Below are 22,355 nucleotides of genomic sequence, written 5' to 3' on the forward strand. Positions count from 1 at the left end.
CCTCCCCGCCCGCAGGTCGCCGGCACCGCTCCCTCCAGCTCCCCGCAAACCCCGCGCTGGATTCCCGCCCGCCGCAGCCCGGGAGGCACGGCGCCGGCCTCTCCCGCGGGGGACACCGCCGTGCCGCGGGGACAGCCGTGCCGGGCGACCCCGAGCCTGCAGGTGCGCGGCGCTGCGGGAACGGGGGAGTGGAAGCTGTCTCTGTGTGCGTGTGTATGTGTGGTTTTGTGTGTTGTGGGGAGCGGCGGGCGGTCACCCAGCGGCCGCCAGGGAGGGGGTGGGCAGCCCCGCCTGCACCGGGAGCGGGAGGAGCTCCGGGGACACACATCCCCAGCGCTGCGTGCCCGTGCCCGTGCCCTTCCCGCGGCCCCATCCCTTGGCCCGGAGCGGGCCGGGAAGGGACGGGACATCCCCGGCCCGGTGCGGCGGCCGCGGACCCAGCTCGGGCTTTACCTCCGACAGCGCCCGGCGGCCCGACGCGCCTGCGCGACAGCGCCCCCAGCGGCCGCCGCGGGAAGAGGCCGGGGTGCCGCGGCCGCCGCTCCGCCGCGCTGCTTTCCATGTCCCTGTCCCTGTCCCTGTCCCTGTCCCTGTCCCCGCCCGCCCGCGCCGAGCTCCCGGCCCGCGGTACCGCACCGTGCCGTGCCCCGGCCCGGCCGGGCTCCCGCTACCCTCCCGCGCCTCTTCCGCGCCCGGCGTGACGCGGTTCCCGCCCACAAGCGGGTCGGTGCAGGCGGCGGTGCGGCGGCGGGGAGCGCTCTCGGCTCCTGCGGGAGCTGGACCCTGCCGCGCCCGGCCCGCCGGGGTGAGGTGGGTGAGGCGGCGGCTCGGCACTCGCCCCGGCTCCGTGCGGGAGCAGCTGTCTGTCCTCCCCGGCGGCGCTGGAAGTGCCGGGAAGGGCGCTCTCCCGCTGTTGCCGTGGGGTTTGGAGCTTCGGGCCCTCCCTGCTTCCCTGCCTTCCCTCCTTTCCTCCCTTCCTCCTCCCTTGGCCCCCGCGGTGCGGGTGGGATCGTGTCCCTCCTCCCAAAGCCGCCGGGTGCCTCGTGTTCCAAAGGCGCGCCTCGGGCACTGCGGGCTGCCTGCTCCCAGTGCGGGTCATCCCTCCCAGCCCACCCGCGCCTCCTATCCCGGGAAAGAAGGGGGAAGCTTGAAATGGCTCGGATTACTTTTTGTTTCAGTGCGTGCGTAATCTTCTGGTGACGCTAATGCTTCCCGAGGGAAACTCTCGGAGTACAATTGTTTCTTTCCGTGCTGTACTTTTGCTCTCGAGTTGAAAATAGGATTATTAGCCTGGGGATTTAAAGTTTGAATGTAACTCAAGGCGAGGCACAAATTAAAGCTGGAATGAAATGGAATTAAAGCCTCACCCTCATATAGGCGGAACAAGAATGTAAATAATTTTCTGAAGCTAAAACAACAGTTTGCAATCTTTCTGCAATTTTCCTAGAGTTTTTCAGCATCTAAAGACTGAATATGGACACTGAAACTGAAATAAAGAAGCAAGTAAACCCTTTTTACTGCAATGTAAGTATTACTTTCTGAACATTGTAACTAATACATAGCTATTTTGGTGCAACAAAATTGTACTAAAGCAAGTATGAACGTTCTTATTTTCTCTTGAGCAAGATTGATAAATAGCCCTGGAGCTGAACTTACTTTGCTGTCTTTGTCACGTTTGACTTGGATGTGTGTTGAGGATCAATTTACTAAAATGAATACTTTTAATACTATGTTTCTAAATAAAGGCATTCCTTTTAAAGTGGAAGATTAAATGCAGCTCCTGTTCAGAAAAAAAAAAATTCATATTTTCTCTGGCTTTCACGTTTGTTGCTGTTTTTTTTAAAGCATATTGGGATTTTTAGAGGAGAAGAAAATACTCAGGCTGCTGCTGTTCATTCACATGAACTTAAACCTAGCCTGCTCCCGTTCTGAACTGGCTGTTCTGAACTCCCTTCTGTGACAGGGAAGTTTTCCAAAGTGAGTGAGGCAAGCCCCAAACTGAGCCGAGTAATTGTGTTAGTGTGGATGCTGCTCTGAGGGGAATTGGCTCACCTTAGGCAGCTGTCCTGGCTTGTCACAACTAAGCTATGCCTCTGGCTCACACTTGGTTAAGAGTGTGTGAGGAAGATCTTGGATCTGTCTTTGCATATCCACACACCCCCATACAGAAAATGTTACAAAATAACTACAAAGGTCTGGAGACATCTGAATTTCTTAGGTTATGTGGACATTCCAGTTCATTCCTCTGTGTTTCAATGGTCTTGGAGGCTTACAAAATTCAGTTTTAGGAGGTTGCTCTAGTTTGTCTTTGAACTAGTAGTAGTTTTGTAGAACTTAACTATACCAACAGTTTGATAGTAGATCTGTTTTGATATCATTGATGTTTTATTTCTCTTGGTCTGTGTGCAATGCTAGAAATACTTCTCTTTAATCTAGATTTGCAAAATCTGGTGTTCTTCTGCATTAAACTTGCAGACTCACTTCCTTGGAGTAAAACACAAGACGGTAAGATCAGTTTTTGAATGCACCTTTTGTCAGATTTTACCAGTTCATTTAGCAATAGAATGTGGGGTTTGAAATCTAGTTTTTAATGTGGTGCTGAAACATATGATTTCAGATAACTTTGTTAATTTACTGTCTTGTTTACCACAATAAAATAGAACTTGCTTTTGTACATTAGTCCTGTCAGAAAATGTTAAAACTTTATGTCTGATAGAGACAGTACATGTGAATACATGGCTGTTAATAAAGACAGAGTGGAATTACTTAAATCATAGACAATCCTCAGGGGAAAAAAAGATGGCTTTGTCTTTTAATTTTCATGTCATTATTGTTCACCTGAGATAGTCTATGATGTCGGTATTAATCTAACTTATTTTATATATAATTAAAGCTTTCTATTGTTGTTGTTGACTCTTAAGTTTCTTTCTTCCTTGTTGGTTGATGGCTTGGTAACCTAGGTTGAAGAAGCACTGAAAGCTCATGGCATCCGTAAGTGCAAGATTTTTTGCTTCCTGTTGTGTTCTACATATGCATCTTTTCCCCTGCCTCAATGTAATTGTTTATGAAACAAAGGAGAAAAAGATTTTCTCAAGACTTGTGTTTTAAAACCTGTCTTGTGTTCTTTAATAACTACCTAATCGATCAGTTACATCAGCAAGAGGTATGCAAAGTTAATTAACGAGTGCTAGCTAGAATACAAAAAATCACCTACATTAAAGTTTTGAGAAACTCTGAAGAATTCAAGACCCTTGAGATCTTCAAGATTTAAAATATACTTTAAAAAAGCTATGCTTCTTAAAGCATGTAGAAGTACTGTATATACATTATATTTTTTTTGAAAAGGGGTTACTTTGCTTCAGCTACTTAAAATATTTTTAATAGGTTTAATAAATCATTAAACCTTCCCTGGGTCTTGATGAACTGATCTAGTTCCAGGAGTGAAGGTCTAACTATGTTCACAATTGTTTTCCTACTTTGGTTTCATGATGCACCAGAATGTATTTACAGGTTTCTACAGTGCACTGCTCCTAGAATTTGGTTTGAAAGTTGTTGTCCAAGTTAGACATTGCACCAACCTGATGTGGGAATTTTTGTTCCGAATTTTTGTCTTGTTAAGTGATGAAATATTTAGAAGCTGTATACTGCAGAAATGAATGCTCTGAAATTACTGGATGCCCTGAAATGTTTAGAGACATTGAACTTGATTGAGCTTCCTCTCTGCCTGCTTCATTCAATTGCCTGACATTAAATAGCTTTGTTGTTGCTTGGTGTGAAAGTTTTTTGTCCATCTTTTAGAGCACAGTGCTAATGACACCAGTGTCATGGGTTCAATCCTTGTACAGGACTCAGTGATCCTTCTGGGTCCCTTCCAACTCGGAATAGTCTGTGAATCTGCGAAAAAAATCTCTTAGCATGTTCAAAACTAAACATAGCTTGCTTTTGTCATGTCGGTAAAAGCTCAAAGAGTTTTTTTTAAAGTAGTCAGTTATTTTATAGCAATATATGTATTTTTAATATAACAATTACAAATTGTTCTTTGTACTAACAGTTTTATTTCCTCTTCTGTGGGATTTTTTTTTATTTGCTTTTGCTTTCTTCTTTGGTTTTATTTTAAGTCAAAACAGAAACTCGCTTAAGGAAGAAAGTGAAAACACCTGCAAAACTTCCTGATTTTGGTAAGAATGTTTAATGCCTCCCCCCACACTTCCCCATCCCCCCCCCAAAAAAAGAAATAAAAAATAATTGAGGTACAATATTACAAGTAATGTCTAGATCTTAGCAGGTCATTGGGAATTTATTTCTGTTCATTGTACTTTCAATCTACAGTAATATTTTGTAATAATAATTAATACAATTTTTGCTAACCAGATGCTTTAAAAAGAGTGGAAATAAGATTGGGGGGATAATGTTTTATAGAAACTGACTTAATTTGTGATGTGGGACCATGGATGAGCAGAGATTGACTTGTATGTGAATTACAGTGCCACTCGAGCCAGAGAAGTTTCATGGACAGACATTGGAAGAACAGCTTAATACATGTAAAGATTCAGAACCTGCACTTGGTGAGGGCTTTTAATACTATAATTGTTTGTTTCTGTGATGTTTACTATTAAAGAGTATGGATTAGTTTTTTTAAATGTAAAATTAGGTAATGTGTAATAAAATCTGTGGTTACACTGAGTACCCAGTAGTATGGTATGGAAGTGACACATTTTAGAGACAAAATCATTGGATTTGGCTTGGAACATATATGGTTGTATATCTCACGTTGACAGTATTCTCTAGAAACAATCTAAAGTGATATGACAGAAATTAACTTAAATTATCAGTATGGCTTTTTACAATTTAACTACTCATAGGATAGACAGAAGAAACAACTAGGGACATATATTAAAATATATTCCCTTCTAAATACTTAAAACACAATTTTTGCTATTATTTTTTTAAAAAATCGTTGAGTCCTATATGGTAAACATAAGGCATCCTAAAAAAATCACATTTGAACACGTTTGGTGTTCAAAAAGTCTAGACACCCAAAAGATAAAATAGCTGATGGTTCTAAAAGTCTTTATTTATGTATTTGACATGCATTTGACACATTTCCATATATGTCAGTGCTTTAGAATCAGTGATTTTGCAACCAGCATTGATGATTTGTTCCAGCAAACATCAAATTTCCTAAGGTGTGTGTTTGTTTTTTTAATACAGGACTTAATTACATAATAGAATACCGAACCAAAGACAATGTTCCTTTTCTCTATGAATGTCAACTATGCTACTGTAAAACAGGACTGAGTAACATGTTCATGCATGTTTGTGGTTCCAAGCACAGACTGGCATACTTGGTAAGTTCATTTGTTTGTTTGAATGTAATGATTTAAGGAGAGAATTTGCTGGTCATATTTTGATTTTTTAAAAATTAGCATCAAGGTTTTGCCTAAGCTTTTGTGAAAATACTTGTATTGCAGTTGTGCAACTGTGATGAATAGACTTAAAATTCTTCTCATCAATAATGTGTATGTCTGTCCATTGCTTGACACTGAGTTTTTTAGTTTATACTGTTTTGGTCAACTAGTAATGAAATCTATAGCTGAAATGAACTAGAAATAGATTTTTGACTGATTTGTGCATTATGTAAAAGAATGGGATCAATGAACAAACTGTTCCATCATTCAGATGCTTTAAAAGGAACATAAGTATAAATGAACATGATAAATATTAGATAATAAAATGTGACTTGGACTTAGAGAGAAAAACCCAGCTCGTATTCTGTTGTGAGGCTAGACAAGCCATGTGAGTTCTGTTGCCTGTTTTATGACAATTGGCAAAGCTCTTGAGGTTCATGTCAGCTCACAAATATTCAAACACACTGTTATTTTCAATATGTTTAGAGAAATGAGGCTGCCCAGTCTTTGAATATTTACTTGAGTATATTTGCCTTAGGATGGGCTTCAACAAAACTGAGAAAACAATATTCTGAAAAGTATTTTGATACTTCCCATAAAAGTTTCTCAAAATTATTACTGTATTCCACATATCTTAAAGTCATAGACAGCTGAGTTCACATAGTATTTTGGGGCAGTTTTAGGCCTAATGTTAGGTGTGCTGCTATGAATGTGCAGTGATGTCTTTCATAAAAATCATGCTGGTTTTGGTCATTAATTCAGATGTGTGTGCTGAGTTTTGATGTTTCTCAGCTATTGTATTTCTTGCTTACTTGGATCTGTTTCCTGCAGTTCTGAATCATACACTTGTTAGCTGCTATCTCTGATAAATTCTTAAATCCTATAAAATTACAATAATTCATGAAGGATAACTTTTAAGGCATGCACCTGAGATAGATTAACCCTAGGTGGTAGAAAAGGCAGGAGACTAAATGACTGGAATTTGCTGTGCTAAAAAAGGAGCCTGGGGGTCCTGGTGGATAACAAGCTCAAGATAAGTAGTGTACTTTTGTGTCAGTGAGGGCTAACAGCAAGCTGAGCTACACTAACAAGGGTACAGCCAGTAGATCAAAGGCAGTGATTATTGCCCTGTTCTTGATCCTTGCTAGGCCATATCCAGAGGATTGTGCTCAGTTTTGTGCTACTGCAGAAAGGAAGGTATTTATGAAATTGAACTAGTCCAGTGGAGAGCTGCCAAGATAGTCAGGGGACTGAAGTGCACTTGTAGTATGAAGAGAAGTTAAGGTTAATTGGGTTTGTTCCAGCTGGAGAAGAAAAAGCATCAGAGGCATCTAACAGTAACCCTCCAGTACCTCAGAGGAGGTTATTAGGAAGGTGGAAACAGACCCTTTATGGAGCTTCTTGGCAGGAGCACAAATTCAAACAGGGGATTTTCCTACTTGACATAAAGAAGCTTTTTGCTGTGAGGGCAGTCAAGCATTGGAGCAGGTTCTCCAGAGGGGGGGAAATCTCTCTCTCCAGAGGTTTTTAGACCCAAGCAGGCAAAGCCCTGTGCAACCAGTTCAGCATTCAGAGTCAACCCTGTTTTGAGCTGAAGATTTGGCTTCAGTTCCCTAAATTATTCTGTGATTCTATGCATAACCATTTTAATAAGTTCTGCTATGTGTATGTAGAAGTTGATTTGTCTCCCGTGATTTTTAACTGTGCTGGAGTTGTGTGACTTAAGGAATTGCATTTATTTTCTAGAGACAACATTATCCAGAGATAGCATATTCTGATGAAGTTAAGGGTAGAGGCTCTGAACTGAACAAAAGAGTTAGACAAGTTGGATTAACAATTGAGAAGAAAGAAGGAAGAAAACAAATACAGGTACGTTTCTCTTAAGAATTCCAGGAGTTTTATATTTAATAAAGAAACAAAGAATGTAATTTCTGTTATGGTGGGCCAATTTGTTTTGGATGGTAGGAAAATCTTGCTCTTCTAACCTTTATTACAGATGCTTTTTGTCATTTTAGTAATTCTTCCATGATTATTCTGGACATAATTTTTCTATCTGAGTGCACAAATAACTCAAAATATATATACTAATATTTAATAGATTCTCAGCTCTTTGTGTTGTAAAATAAGTTGTTTCATTATTGCTAGGAAACTGCCTTTATAACTTTTCTGAATAGTTTCTGCCCTGTTAGCACCTCATGGCAATTCTCAGGGGGACCAGGTAATATTTCTGATAGCACAGATGGAAGTGTGGGAATTTGCAGGTAAACATGAGATTATCAGCAATGCTATGGAATCACAGAAGCTCCATAAGCTTAAATGCTTAGGGAGCTGCACCTTTCGAAACATGGTCATGTGGAGATATCTTCATATTGTCTCTGCTGATTCTTAGACTGCAGTAGTATTTATAACACCTTTATGTGGGCAGGATATTGGTGAAGTTTCTTCTTGAGGTGCACTTTATCAAGCTGATTCATGACGAGCTTATTGAGGTGCTCGCTGTTCTTTGTGGTACACATTAATTTGTTTCCTCCACCAACTTCAATTTCTGTCAGCATCCTGCTTGTTGAGCAGTGTTTCTTGACAAGATCCCTTGCTAATGCTACTTAACATGCGTAGATGTCTCCTTTCAACGTGGAATTCCCAGGCTTCCTGTGTTAAAGCTGGTGATGTCCTGCCCATCTGAAAAAAGACCCATGTTTCTTTCTGTGTGATTCTGTCACACTTAGGCTCAAGGTTAAGAGCCTGCTCTGATCCTACCTTTTTCTGATGAAAAACAAGTATGGGAATATTGGAATATCAAGTCAAGAATGAATGCTGTAGAAGGGAGAGATTTCAGATTATCAAATCCATTCTGTCTGCATATCCTTGATTTTTAACCTCTGATTAAAAAGAAAAGCAGCTGACTGTTCGCAGCAACTTTTTCATTTGACCTGCTTAAATTTCTTCTTGACTTGAGACTGTTTATTTGACTTGAGATTTATGTTCATGGATATAGAAATATTTACTTCCATCTATGTTTTCTAGACCTTTCTGTTTTTCTAAGTAGTTTATTACATCCATTGTAAATCCATTCTTGATTTAAGGAACGTTTATATAACACGTGTGTAGCCTGGTTTCATTTTACCTCTGTATCTTCTGAAACCAGCTGTTTAATTTTCTTTGTTTTTAAGCTATAGAAGAAATTTATTTATGTGGTAAATAAGTGTCCAGGTAACTAACTTACTGACTTTTTGAATATTTGTTAAGGGATTTGCACACATGTGTTTTACACTACTGGTCATATATACATAAATGGGTTTTATTTTTAGGTTGTTACAAGTACTCCAACAACGAGGAGGAAATGGCAAGAATGTAAGTGTGCTCAGTGGGTGCAAATTGTCCACTTTTAATATGGTCCTGCTTTGATCTAAATCAGACCAGATACTCACCTGCATTTTGGTGAACAGGACAAAAGGAGCAGGTTGGGGCTCTATGCATTTATTTAATTTGCAGTACAGAAAGCCACACAGAATTCTTAAAGCACAGCTGTAGCTCTTATCTCTGGAAGAAATCTTTCTGTTTTACTAGCCATTGATACTCACAAAATTGTAGGAATGGGGTTATCTGTGAGACTTCCCCACTCAGTTGAATGTTTTAAAACTCACTGTAGTACAATGTTGTCCAGGTGGACAGACATTCTGACTGCATGCCACTTGAGGAAATGGCTAAAACTTGCTATAAGACCCTCATTGCATGAAAAATAAAGCTTTGAATTAAAAGCAATGTACTTAATTTTAATGTATGTTAGTATGTAAATGGTGCCTTAAGATAGCTCAATAGAAGTAATAAGATGATCTAGATTAGCAGTGTCATACTTCAAAGAGGAAAAATAGCCATTTTGAATCTAGGAAAGTGGTTTGAAATAAGTTGAGTCCTATTCAAATTAGATTTCTTGACTCTAACCTGTTGGGTAATGTATTCAATTTTGCATGTGACACTGTGGCATTCTACTACATTTATAGTATTGACATATTTTAAGAAATTAATTATAACCAGGATATAAAGTATTTTAAACTTTGTTTCTGATTTGTGTTCATATTTCAAGTGCTGTCACATAATAATGCTTAGAAAATTATTCTTAGTGTTTGTAAGTACTATTGCACAGAAACAGAGCTAGGTGAAATTGAAGTGCAGTAGTAGAACCATCTTCTATCAAGATGTCCATTGTGCTACATTTCAAGCATGTTTGTTTAGCTCTTAATGCAGATGACAGCCCTTCAAAAGCTAAAGTTCAGCATGTGGATACGTCCCTTAGTAACACAGAAAAAACAGACAATAAAAATGAAGATGGGAAACTGGCAGACCCTTCTCAAGGTATGAGGAAAAATGATTTCTTTTATTGTTGTTTTTTTTTTTAACTTTCACCAGTGCATGGGTTATTTACTCTGTATTTGCCTATTCATAGCTTCCACAGCTGAGTTATAAAGGTGAATTTGCACAGTTGTATGGATGGCCTTGGGGTCTGTGGCAAAGGAAAGAATAATCCCAGTGTTTGTGAAGAAAATATTCTACCTGTACTGATTTTTTAGGTTCAATTTTTATTTTATTTCTTCACAAGATGTGTTACTTCCACCTTTATGTTTTAATGACAATATCTTTAGAAGCATTCTTTGTTTAGAATACTTTTTAAATTAAAATGTTGGAAAAACATTACTTAATAGACTTTTTTATTGTTTTAGATGAAAATAATGTTCAAGAGGAGAATGAAGAAAGTCAGAAAGAACAGGCAAAACCAGATGAAAAGGTTGAAGCTAATAATGTTATTGAGAGCAGCAAAGGCAACAACTCAGAAAGGTAAAAGAAACAAAGAAATCACCACCTTCAAACCCACTTAAATTAACTTAAAGGAAAATGTTGTACATGACAATTGTCTGTATTGGATTTGCATAGTAAAATCCATGTATTCTGAACTTATGCTCAGCTGTAAATTTCTGTCATCAACAGAAAAGCTGGTGTATGTAAAGTGACCTCAGACTTTGCTCTGGATGCAACTGGCTTTTGTAATTAATTGTTATCCTTAAGGTACAGTTGTCGTGTGCTGCTCAAAATGTTCAAAAAGAACATTTTGTCATGGTTTAAAAGCATCTCTGTTACAGGTTCAGATCAGATAATTAGGGTGGTATATTAACTGATTTTGGAAGGGAAAGACAATCAGTAATAGCTGTAACAATTGGGATTTCTTCTTTACAAATGATTTTGTGGAGGAATGAGTGACCCAAAGGAACAGTCGTGTTCTAAAATGGTGGGACTGCTCGCTGCTTGTGAGCATCTTATTAGTAACAGCGTTGTGAGTTCACTTTGAACTGGCAGCCTTTGTGTGAGGAGGGCATCTCCAGCATTGGTCATCTCTGTGCAGCACCAGGAACCACAGAAGGGCATTCCATAAGGGGTATACATGCATCAACCCAAACACAGGACTTCCGTTCCAACAATTTAATTACTTGGTTTTGCTCTTAATGACATTCCCTTGGAATGTGTTTTAACTTTAAACCAGTAATCTCTCTCCCAGTCGTGGAGGGCTAACACCTTTTGCTTGTTTACCGTAAAAGGAGAAATTTTCATGTTCCTGAAATACATTTTTGTAGGACTTGCCTCTCTGTGCAGCAACCATTATGGAAAAGGAACAGCTGAAACCAGATTCAAGTCCAGGCTTATGAATCTCTGTGTTAAGTTCAAATAACTTAACAGTTCTGAATCAGAACTAGTTTGTGAAAACATGAAGAATAGGAAACAAATAAAAGCTCAGCTATCCACATCTGGAAATGCTGCTGTCTCTTTCTACCTGGTACCATTCCAGATTGTGCAGTCTTGTACTTCTAAATTTTAACAACCGCTTCCTTTGGAAAATCCCTTAATGTTATTCTTTTAATCTGTTTCAGATAGATCAGATAGATAGATAATTCAGATAGCCTTCAGATAGTTGGTGATAGATCATCATCCTGGGTGATGATGAACAGCCAGGTGTTTGAGTGAAAGACTCATTTGGAAGTTAGTTACTAAATTAGAACTTCAGCTTGTTCCTTTACTGTTTATTTTTGTAAGGCTACTAAGAGATATGAACTCAATATATAATTTCTTAAGAGAATTAAAATCAGATCCTTATTGACAGTTTGTTTCTGCTTAAAGATTCTGCAATATCTGTCTGAGAATTTCTATGACTCCTTATTTCTTTATAGTTAAGCTTCTGAACAGTAATCTGAAGGTGCAAATTGTTTTATCATTGTCTACTTTTACTAAACTTCTGATTCCTAAGAAAAATTTCAAGACAGAAGAGGGCTTAGGCTTTGTAGTCATATGGTTTTAGTTAATTTAAGAAACAGCCAGACACTCTCAGCCCTGGTTCCTGGGCTTGCAAAGGGATTGAATGTATCTATAGTAGTTGTATTGCTAGAGCAGCATAAATATGGGTTAGGAATGTTTAGCCATATGAATCTTTGTATGTCCAGTATTTGTGTGGCTGCATTGTAAAACTCTGATTTTTATAGCTGAATTTTTTTAAAGGAAAGTTTGTGAAGTGCTGATAAAAATCCTCCTGTAATTAGGAGCCTTGTCTCGCTGCAGTATGTAAAAAAATCTTCCAGCTATTACTATCAATGTCAAGCTTTTTTATTTACTCTAGGTTTTGGAACTTATATGCTAGATAATCACACTAAAAAAAACCAAACCAAAACCCATAAAAAATTTTGATGATGATCTGGGATGACTGGGATTTCTCTGGGGAAATAATATGTGACCTTTCCTTCAGAGTGTGTCAGAACTACTGTAGTAGTAGTGTGTCAGGAATTTAAACTGATTATCAGTTATTGGCTGGCTACACATTTTTGCTGGATCAGCCAACTGAAAGTTTTATTTATTCTATTTTAAGGTGGGAGACCAATGAACAACTAGAGGAAGAAAACAATGAACCTGAGGTGAATATTCTTCTGTTAATGGGTTACTCCAGTTTCCAAATAGTTGGGGAAATAATTAATATATGATTGGCAGTGGTGTTTCCTTACTCAAGTTGATATTGTTGACAATAAATTAGCTACAAAGTTATTAAGGCTAAACTATTGACAACAAGGTTTTTTCCTACTTTGGTATGAAAATCTATGTACACATTTCATAGCAGCACAACAATTTGAATTTTAGAGTAACCATCCCTATTACTGTTTATTCGTATTTACTGCACGGAATAAACTTCTGGATCTCTTTCTTTTTATGTTAAACAGCAAGAATTTACAGCAAATGCTGAAGAATTCACTAGTCAAGAAGAACTGTTGGGTTATTTGGTGAGTGTTAAATCTTACCTTGCAAGGTAATTTTTGGGGGAAAAAAAAAGAAATCACTGATTTGCTAAGTTTAAAATGTTGCAAGTAATGAAAGCCAAAATGTAGGCAGTCTGGTAATCTTACAGATTACAATTTTACCAGAAGGCAGGATTCAGAATAACATGAATGTCACTGAATTTATAACATATCTATTAATTCTCAAGTTTCTAGACATTGTTTCTGCCAAAGTATTGGTTTACTGTCAGAGGAATGACTTGCGTCTAAAATTCATTTTTTTCAACTATATCTTAGGTTCACTCTTGAACTACATGGTTAGGTAATTCAGCCTTTTAAAACTTTTTTTCGCCTTTGTTTCTATAACTGGTCTACGATTTTCAAATGAGGAATTAGGAAAGATGTAATTCCATAATGGAAGGAAGCAGAATGAAGAGAATATTTGAGATATGTTGAAAGGAAAGAAGGGATTTTTAAGAAATAAAATGCAAGTTGTGTATTTTAGATAGGGTTCCCCCCTGCCCTGGCCCGCAATGCTGGAACTACAAAAACCTGCCTGTTTTTTCTTTAAAGTAATTGTCAGAACACCAGAATTCTGTTCAGTTGTAGAAAATGTGTATTGTGTACACATGCATAGCAGTGATACAATCAATAAGAGTAGAAAACTCACTTGCCAGTTGTTAGATGTATCAACAATAATCGTGGTCTTGCACACAGAAATGGTGATTTTCATAAAAGCACCAGTGACAAACTCTACGAAAATCTTTACTGATAGTTGCTTGAGTGATCTACTGCATGGTAATTTAGACACGATTGACTATCTCAAAATGTTTTCTTTTCCCTCTTTTTCATAGGGAATTATTAGGTGTAGAGGTTGCACCTTGTTAATAAAACTTGAATTTGTTTTGAGGCATCTTCTTGCTTAGTGTGATTGTCACCTGAGAAGAAAAGAGGACTGTTTGCAATGTGATTGGTAAAATGTTCTGTTTTGGAAAGGCTGAAAATTATTTTAGCATCTACAGTCATTTTTTAAAAAGCTGCATAAAGTGTTTCTGTTGTTGGATTCAAAGGTTTCTTATGTGGTGGAAAATAATTTTAGAGGTATCTCTTTTGGACTCATATGATTCATATGGTGTAAAGCTGTCCAATAATTATCCATATTATATTTATTTTATTACCTCATAACAAAGATATCCTTGCCACAATTTAATTTTCCTTTTCCAGCTAGCTTTGGGCAAGATCTTCATTAAATACAACTTGTGCAAACCAGGAGAGATCAATAATATTAGTGTTAAAAATGTAATATAATCCCTGTTAGGCTGTCTCATACAAAATTAATGGTAGGTTTTTATTACTTCTTTTCCATTGTCTGGAGTGTTTAAAGGGTTTTGGTTTTTTTTCTATAATCCAGAAGACTTTGAGCTGTTAGCACAGACTTGGTGCTCTGTTACTTTGTCTGGTTTATTTTTGCTCTTGCTATAGACAAGAGGGTGACACATGTAGCCTTCTCTGTGAGCACTGCTAGTACTAGAACTTGCTCCCCTAGTAGAGCTTCACAGCTTCAAGACTGCTTTTTCCTTTGGATTTTAGGGAAGAAGAAGGTTAATGTAAGGCAGGGCAGCATGCAGTTTTAAATTCAGTAGCATTCTGTCTTTTTGCTATGTTCCTGAGAAATGGCTTATGATTGTATTGCCTCAGGGAAGGTGTACACATTCATTTGTATGCAGGCATCTTGGAAAGAGATCAAAATACTTAAGGAAAAGCATTATCTTCCATATATTTCCAGGCATATTTTTGTGTTGTTCCTTTTCAAATGATTGTGTTGGGTAGCTGCATCTTCATTCTCTTAGGATTCTCTTTCATTCCACTTTACCCATTTATGGGATTAAAAATAAAAGCTGTAGTTGCTTTGTAATTTCAGCCAAGTCTGACAGAAGGTTAGAGACGCAGAGAAAATGAGGTTCCTGCAGGATTGTTTATAAATTGTGATACTTCAGTTTTTCAGAGGAAAAATGTTTTATTGTCTGTTTTGTTTCTTTCTGTTTTGTTTTTGTTTTTCCTAGCAAAGTTTTGAGATATTGAATGAAGATGATGCTTCATTTATCCTGAAAGTTACACAGACTCTCACAAGTGCACTGGTGGAATATCGTCAACAGACTGCATCAAACAAAGTAATGTGGATTTTGGTTTGGTTTCGTTCTACAAATCTCTAGATTCTTGTGATTGTGCATTTTTATTATTATAGATGATACAATAAAACAAAGTTGCTGTGGAGACTGTTAAATACATGAATTTTGGTAGTGATGATAGGGTAAAATTTTAGCTTTTCTGTTGACATGTCTTAACAACTTCTGTTCAATGGTGCTTGTTAATAGAAGCTAAAAATCATCTTGTCACTTATTTCCTGTGCTTTTCCTTACATCTAAATTTTTCTGCTACTTTTGCCCCTTTTAAATTCTAACTTAAGCTTTTCTCGTCTCTGGTGACTTGCCTAACACTTGTGTTCTGTATCCTGTTTCTATTCCCAGGCTTCACTTCATTCACCATGTAATCATGCATCAATGACATGAATTTTTTTCTTATTCAGCTTCTGGTCCTACCCTTAGAACTGTTCTCTTTGAGGTCTCTTTCTTCTTCCACTATTAGAAACCCTGTTTTTCCCTTCTCTGACGTTACTTGTGACTGACTTGTCTTTACATAGGCAGTACATATGGAGGTGTTTTGAGTACTTTGAGGCTGCTGACATGTTATGAAACTATGAAGTTCTAAGTAAAATAACTTTTAACCTTCAAGATATTGAAGACCAAAATATTTTCCCATGTTAGGCAGGCCTTGTTAGTATTCTAAACTGTGATCTTTCAACTGGTAATTTTTTAACTAAATCTATTATTTTGAGTCTAAAATGCTTCCTTTTTAGCTCTGACAACTTGAGAATTAGGCTAAGTATCACTTCATTGCCTAATACAGAGCTTTTTCAGACATAGAGAGGTACTACGGGCAGCGTATACATGGCAGTTACTAGCTCTATGATTTTCAAAGAAATACTTGATTTTTCAGATTTGGTAGCAGAGACACTGGTCTTTTATTTGATTTGTGATACTAAAAAATGTAGTAGTTAATTGTTTCAAGAGGTTGTCCTGATGAGATTCTATTTTTTTTTTTTTAAACTCTTAGGACCACTTCAATGCTGGATATAATGGACAAGCAGCACTGGAATATTCCACAGAACAGTCTGACCCAACTTCAGCAGACATTAGTGACTCTGACACTGGTAATGTTGGCTTTGCAGTCTTTAATGTGGTTTAATCTTAATACTGAACCTTGTATAAATGATAGTAAGCCTTTTCTTCTTGCTTTTCTAAAAGCAGAGCTTAAAAGCAGAATAAAGCCAGAGTCAAGTAAAATAAATTAATAGTTTTGGGGTCTTTTGCCCATCCTCTACTAATATTAGAAAGGGGAGACTATTAAAAAACGTTGATCCTACTTAACTATAGGATCTGGAGAGAAATTTAGTTTGTACCAACTCAGACTTTCCTGTGTTCAAAGGCAACTGTTTCTAAGGAGACTTACAAAATTTCTTTGGCTTTTTTTTCCCCCCAATATTTTTTTCCTCCTTGGTACAGATGTTTCCTGCAGATGTAGTTGAATCAAGATATTAGTAGAAATTTATATCGTAGAGGATGGATAATTCCCTTTAACACTTGAATACTGCAGCTACTTGGCCTTGGTACTTCTGATTACTTTTTTCAAAGTATCCTGGATTTCTTGGAGGTCATTCCTTTCTGACACAAATGGCTGTTTTTCTCAAACATAGGAAGTACAATCCTATGCTTGGAAAGGCAGGATACCCAGAATACTAGTAAAGCTATTTTGTATGATCCTTTCTGTGTGGTGTCAATTTTCTAGTTTTTCTAGAAAGTTTAGCTTTTGAAAACCTAAATTATTACAATGCTAATAACAAAAATTGTGGTGACTTGTGGCTAGCACAGTTTTTCCCATGAGAAGTTTTCTTGTGTTTTGTAAATAAAGATAAAGTTTGGATGTTTTTGGAACAGTGTCCCAGAACTTGGGCAGTGCAGGCCTGGCCAATCAGGCCTGGGGGAAGGCTTCTGACTGACCAATCTGGGTGATTTTTGAGAACTCTATATATGTGATGAAATCAAAACAATAAAGGTCATTCCTTCTTGCCACTGAGAACCGATGCATTCATTACTCTGCTAGCTGCTCAACAGCGACAGTGACTTAGAATATATGAGATTTGAAACTTTAATTCCATTTCTGTAAGCATAATGGAAATAGTTTTTACCTACCTCCCCACCCTCATTTCTCCAGGATTTTCTGTAACTGGAAAGCATTCCTGACTCTCAGCTGTTTGAAAATTTAGCAAAGTCATATGTGAACCTTACCAGCAATGCTGCTGTGCCAGACTAGAAACGCTTGTTTTGAAAAGCACTATTTAGAGAAATATGTAATGAAGGCTCTTCAGAATCCTCTCTTAGTGACAAACAATATTTCCCTTCTTTAGACTATTCAAAAAGCAGATCATCAAAGCAGTTCTTATCAGTCAATGAAGATGAACCCCAAAACTTTTCAACTGGTTCTGTGGAAACAGCATATGAGAACAACATCACGACTGAATTTTTGAACAGTGTAAGAAATATGAATGCTGAGGAAGTTACTGCCACCCTACACAAAATAGCAGCATCAAATCCAGCTTTCAGAGGTAATTTGCATATACATGTATACACATACATATATAATAATATACATAACATCATTTATTAGCCTCTGTAAAATATTAAGGACTTATATGGGTCGAAGAACTTTTAGGAATTAAGGAGGGCTGAAGAGACTTCTCTTTTCCCACCCTTTAACTTTTGCAGGACCCAGTTTAGGAATGGTAATTCAGAATGGCTGTCTTCCCATCAAGGCATTAATAATTGCTGATTTTTTTTTTTTAAATTCTTCTTTCATTTGTGCATAGTAATATTTACATGGCAAGAGACAGTAAACTAAAACCAAGCATATTGTTATTAGAAAAAAAGCAGACTCTTTTCTGTGCTACAAGTGGAGAAATGCTAGTTTTGTGAATACCAGCAATAAAGAATTTTTTATTTACTGGTCCCTGAAGGAACTGTATTTGCACAGTAACATAGAAATAATAATGAATCAGGGACAAGCAGTCTTTTTTTGCTTACAAGTTTCTAATAACTGTCAGCTATTAAACCTTCCCATATCTTCAGTCAACCACTGCACTTTATTCAGAAGTTTCCTGTGCATGTTTCTAAGCTTCTCAGAGTGTGTTTGGAATCATAAAGGTTAAAAAAAGAACATTGAAGATGAGTACATTGTAGGAAAGCTTACAGTTTTCAGGCACATTCTGATTGTTCTCAGTTAAGGTATTTTTCTTTTAATAAGGAAAGATCCAAAACTCATCTCAGCATCTGAATGTTTCAGTATAACTTGTGTTTTTAAGTGAATTTTATAATAAAATTGCTTATTTTGTGGTTTTGTTTGTTTGCCTTTAACTAAGGAATTGATATTCCGAATGTTATAAGGATCCTGACTGAAAGTGGAACTCTGAGGGGACCAAGCAATGGCAGCACACAGTGACATGGTAGTTAATAAAGATAATATAGCAGTGTTTGCTTTCTGTAAGTTTGTTGTTTCACTTCATATGATCTCAATGGAGTTTATTTTGTTATGTTTAAGTTTTTTACAGTGTTTTTTAAATTAATAACTTGGTTTTGATATTCTTGTTATTTATTTATCCATTTAGCTGAAAGTTCTGTATTGTGGAAAGGCTGTAAAGCTCATGTTCTTCCTTTCCATATTAAAACAGATTTTTAAAAGTGGTAACTTGTTTTCTTCAATATTATTAAATACTGTACCTTGACAGTCTGATCTTTTCTTATTGTTGGTTCTTTTACAAAGAGTTATCGGCAGAATGAACTACTGCACTCAGCAGTACTAATTCATCCTACAACAAACACTCGGAAGTTATTCCCTGTGGCTGCTGGGCCTGCCTCAAAAGAATTTGTAATCAAGAAGCCTTTCCCAGATAAGGATTATGAACAGGTCTCCACATTTTTAAAATAAGATTAAAAATAATAGTAAAAAGTCAGTGCTGTCAGTCTGAGATGAGAACTGCCTGGATGATAGCTAATTTAGGGAGCATAGAAGCTTCAGCAAAGTTAGTAGGAGTTAGATATGTTTTGTAAATTTAGGGATATATCCCAATAGGTGTAACCAGGCTCTAGTTAAGAGGCACTGATGTGGTGGCAAAAATATCTTTTGTCTTCTTTTATCCAACCAGGACGAGAATGAAATGAAAGCTAGCCTATACTATGCCTCAGGCTCTTTTAATGTGAATTTTTTTTCCAATTAAAGTAGTACTGGTTTGCACTGAATGCAAAAGTCTATATATTAATGATTTCTACTTTTGTAGGATGGCGAAAAGAAGTTTTGAATGATTATAAATTAGTGTGCTTGGGAAAAAATATTTTTTTAAGGTGAAGTTGTGTAATTCAAATTCGTTTCCTGCTTGTGATGCTGGGTAGCATTCAGTGGTTCTAATTAAAGCTCTTCAGCTTTGCAGCCAAATACTGGTATAATTTAGACATGCTGGGGCCAGATGGCAAATGAACTTTTTAATGTTAACTTACTTTTTTTTTGAGATCTGGATGGAAATTGAAAATCCTCATCTTGATGGTTTCACATCACATCATGGAATGCAAGATGCAATAAAAATAAGGTAACAAAGAATGCAGCAACAAAATTTATTAGTTTTATACTATGAACACAGGAAGGAAAAGAGTTCACAGACAAATTAAAATATTGTTTTAAAGAAACTCTGAGGAATTTCTGGAATGCATCTAAATCTATTCTTATCAGAGGCAGAGATGGAACCAGAGTTTTTACAGTTCATTTACTCTGTATAGGAACAGTGTTAATGCCTGCTTAATGAAGGTGAACTTAATCAGTAAAAATTCTGAATTCTGAAAATAAAAATAGAAACATCTTTTTCCTGTTTGTTTTCAAAGCGCAGAACAATCTTTGTATTCAAATAATAAAATCAGAATATTCAGCCATTATAAAAGGCCATCTCTGGGATAGCTTCTTTTTCCTCTTACTGTGAAATCATTCCTAGTGGAAATAAAGTTACAATTGCGTTGAAATAACTTGGATTTGAGGTGGTTTTCTTTGTTTGGTTTTTTTTTTTTTTTTGCTTGGGTGCAAGAGGAGCATGCTGAAAAAGAAAAGACCCCTGAATCTGTAGCACACTGACAAAATGGTTGAATGGTGTGCTGCAGAGTGCTGCTGTAGCTCTCAAAGACAGCTGAGAATGAACTGTGTAAGAGTCACAAAGTGTATGCTTTCTGGAAATGTTTCCAAAGAACACAGTCCAACATAGTCTGTGTGGCTGTACAATTGTTTTCATCTTTTTCTTTCTTAACCGGTGCAGTTAGAGGCTAAAAAAGCATTATTTTGTTTTTGTATCTGCCTCTGTTTTGTTATGGCTTGGTGTATTATATTAATGGAAAACTGTATATTTGTTCCAAAACAGGTTTAATGTTTTTCTTGTGCCAGCATTGCAGAGTAAGGAAAAAAAAAAGGCATTATCTTTACTGATAATATTTAAACAATGCTGTTGACTGCATTTAATATTATATATTTTTGTTTCTTACAGTAACAGCAAGGCAGACTTCTAAGGTAACTAGAGAATTAATAAAATTAAAAGTCGAGCAATAACAAGAAAGATTAAACTAAGAGAAAATTAATTTTTCTTTAAGCTTTGCCTTGGTTTTCCACATTTTACTGATACCAGAGAGCTTCGGGGAAATTATTTTTCACAAAAAGCTGCAGATCTTCTACTCCCCACACAAGGCAGAAAGGAGAAAGGAGAAGGATGTTCGCAGACTAATTGACAAACAATGAAAAGTTTAGAGTGTGCAACTGTTGAGTTCCTGTCTGGTGTGAATTGAGCCTATCTCTGTTGTAGACAGGTATGAGAACATCCTCCTCGTTTGTTGCTCCCTGGGTCTCCCAGGGTTTTGCACTCTTTTTCTGACATGGGAATTCACTAGCCCTGTGAAACAGCAAGTTTTATCTGGGTATACGTGTACAAAAGTGCGTAGAATGCCTGTGGTTTATGTGTGAAATAATAACCTCATATATGTGAAATAATAACAATAACCTCAAATGCCAATGCTGACTCTGCAGTGCCTTCACTGGAAAAATCACAGAATCAATTATGTTGGAAAAGACCTCTGGGATCAAGTCTAACCCACCAAACATCACTGTGTCAACTAGACCATGACACAAAGTGCCACATCCTATCTTTCCTTAAACACCTCCAGGGACGGTGACTGCACCACCTCCCTGGCCAGTCCATTCCAATGTCTTATCACCCTTTTCTGTGGAGAATTCCTCTGATGTCCAGCCTAAACTACCCGTGGCACAGCTTAAGACTGTGTCCTCTCATCCTGTCACTGACTGCCTGGGAGAAGAGGCTGACCCACTGCTGGCTACAACCTCCTTTCAGGTGTTGCAGAGAGTGATAAGGTCCACCCTGAGCCTCCTGTTCTCCGGGCTAAACACCCCCAGCTCCCTCAGCTGCTCCTCACAGGACTTGTGCTTATCTCAGCAGTGGTTATCAGCGCGTCCTTGCTGTCGGCTGTAGCGCTGGAGCAGCCCCGCTTCAGGGGAAGGGAGTACATCTTCACAGAACCACAGAAAACAACAAGGCGAAAGGGACCTTCGAGGATCATCGAGTCTAGCTCCTGGCCCTGCACAGGATACCCCAAAAACCACACCGTGTGCCTGAGAGCATTGTGCAAACGCTCCTTGAACTCTGTCAGGCTGGTGCTGTGATCGCTTCCCTGTTCCAGTGCCCAACCACATGTGGGTGAAAAACCTTTTTCTAATATCCCACCTAAACCTTCTCTGCCACAGCTCCAGGCCAGTCCCTCGTGTCCTGTCACCGGTCACCACAGAGAAGAGAGCAGCGCCTGCCCCTCCTCTTCCCCTCACGAGGAAGCTGTATCCAAGGAGAGCCATATCCCGGCAGCAGCCGAGGAGGCTGTATCCAGGGAAAGCCATATCCCGGCAGCAGCCGAGGTGGCTGTATCCAAGGAGAGCCATATCCCGGCAGCAGCCGAGGAGGCTGTATCCAGGGAAAGCCATATCCCGGCAGCAGCCGAGGAGGCTGTATCCAGGGAAAGCCATATCCCGGCAGCAGCCGAGGAGGCTGTATCCAAGGAAAGCCATATCCCGGCAGCAGCCGAACGCTCGGCGCTGCGCTCCCGCTGCCCGGGGCACACCGACAGGATCCCCGGGGCCGCCCCGCCTGCAGGGGGCGCTAGCGCCTGCGGCCGCGGCGGAAGCGCGCGTCTCCTTGGCGCGCGGTGGGGGCGCTGACGGCGCCGCTCACGTGGGCGGCCACTTCCGGGCAGGCGCTCGGCGGGGGCGGAAGCGGGGCTGGCGCTGCCGCGCGCGTGGTTGGTGAGTGAGCGAGCGGCCGCGGGCGGGAGGCGGCGGCGGACGAGGAGGAGGATCGGGATCCCGAGCCCGGCACGGTCCCTGGCGGCCCGTCCCTGCTCGCGGGGGCCGCCGCGCTCGCCCTGCCCCTGCGCCGAGGGCC

At 38.9% G+C, this 22,355-nt stretch overlaps 2 protein-coding genes across 11 annotated transcripts in view; both read left to right on the forward strand.

Moving 5' to 3' along the window:
- Window positions 1-31: 31 nt before the first annotated feature.
- On the forward strand, window positions 32-19,893 carry LOC146441758 (uncharacterized). Of its 6 annotated transcripts, none has more exons than XM_085052349.1 (17): window positions 32-162; window positions 1,448-1,524; window positions 2,437-2,505; window positions 2,961-2,991; window positions 4,119-4,178; window positions 4,485-4,565; window positions 5,212-5,348; window positions 7,155-7,277; window positions 8,717-8,759; window positions 9,642-9,761; window positions 10,127-10,241; window positions 12,313-12,358; window positions 12,659-12,718; window positions 14,776-14,883; window positions 15,887-15,983; window positions 17,238-17,435; window positions 18,246-19,893. In XM_085052349.1, the coding sequence occupies exons 2-17, from the start codon at window positions 1,474-1,476 to the stop codon at window positions 18,323-18,325; spliced, it is 1,419 nt and encodes a 472-aa protein (XP_084908475.1). In that variant the 5' UTR covers window positions 32-162; window positions 1,448-1,473; the 3' UTR covers window positions 18,326-19,893. The 6 variants fall into 6 exon arrangements, with proteins under 6 accessions (XP_084908475.1, XP_084908474.1, XP_084908476.1 ...); XM_085052348.1 differs by lacking the exon at window positions 32-162 and adding an exon at window positions 681-810; XM_085052350.1 differs by lacking the exon at window positions 32-162 and having other exon boundaries at window positions 1,029-1,524; window positions 18,246-18,366; window positions 19,390-19,893.
- Window positions 19,894-22,152: 2,259 nt separating this feature from the next.
- Window positions 22,153-22,355, forward strand: part of TEX10 (testis expressed 10) — a 55,027-nt gene continuing 54,824 nt past the window's right edge. For 3 of the 5 annotated variants that reach the window (XM_085052366.1, XM_085052371.1, XM_085052370.1), the window contains exon 1: window positions 22,153-22,216. The gene's annotated coding sequence lies outside the window, so the exon portion shown is untranslated. Of the gene's footprint in view, window positions 22,221-22,269; window positions 22,291-22,355 lie in introns of those variants that run through there. The other 2 variants (XM_085052368.1, XM_085052369.1) reach the window with 2 other exon arrangements.

The sequence above is a fragment of the Lichenostomus cassidix genome, chromosome 2, assembly GCF_008360975.1.
Source record: "Lichenostomus cassidix isolate B80296 chromosome 2, HeHo_3.0, whole genome shotgun sequence".
Lineage (NCBI taxonomy): Eukaryota > Metazoa > Chordata > Aves > Passeriformes > Meliphagidae > Lichenostomus > Lichenostomus cassidix.

Bases quoted from the DNA above. Each gene is read 5' to 3' on its own strand.
- LOC146441758 (XM_085052349.1), top strand. From the start codon at position 1,474: ATGGACACTGAAACTGAAATAAAGAAGCAAGTAAACCCTTTTTACTGC. The intron at 2,992-4,118 runs GTAAGTGCAAGA...TTTTATTTTAAG, and splicing joins ACTGAAAGCTCATGGCATCC to TCAAAACAGAAACTCGCTTA. The intron at 14,884-15,886 runs GTAATGTGGATT...TTAAACTCTTAG, and splicing joins AACAGACTGCATCAAACAAA to GACCACTTCAATGCTGGATA.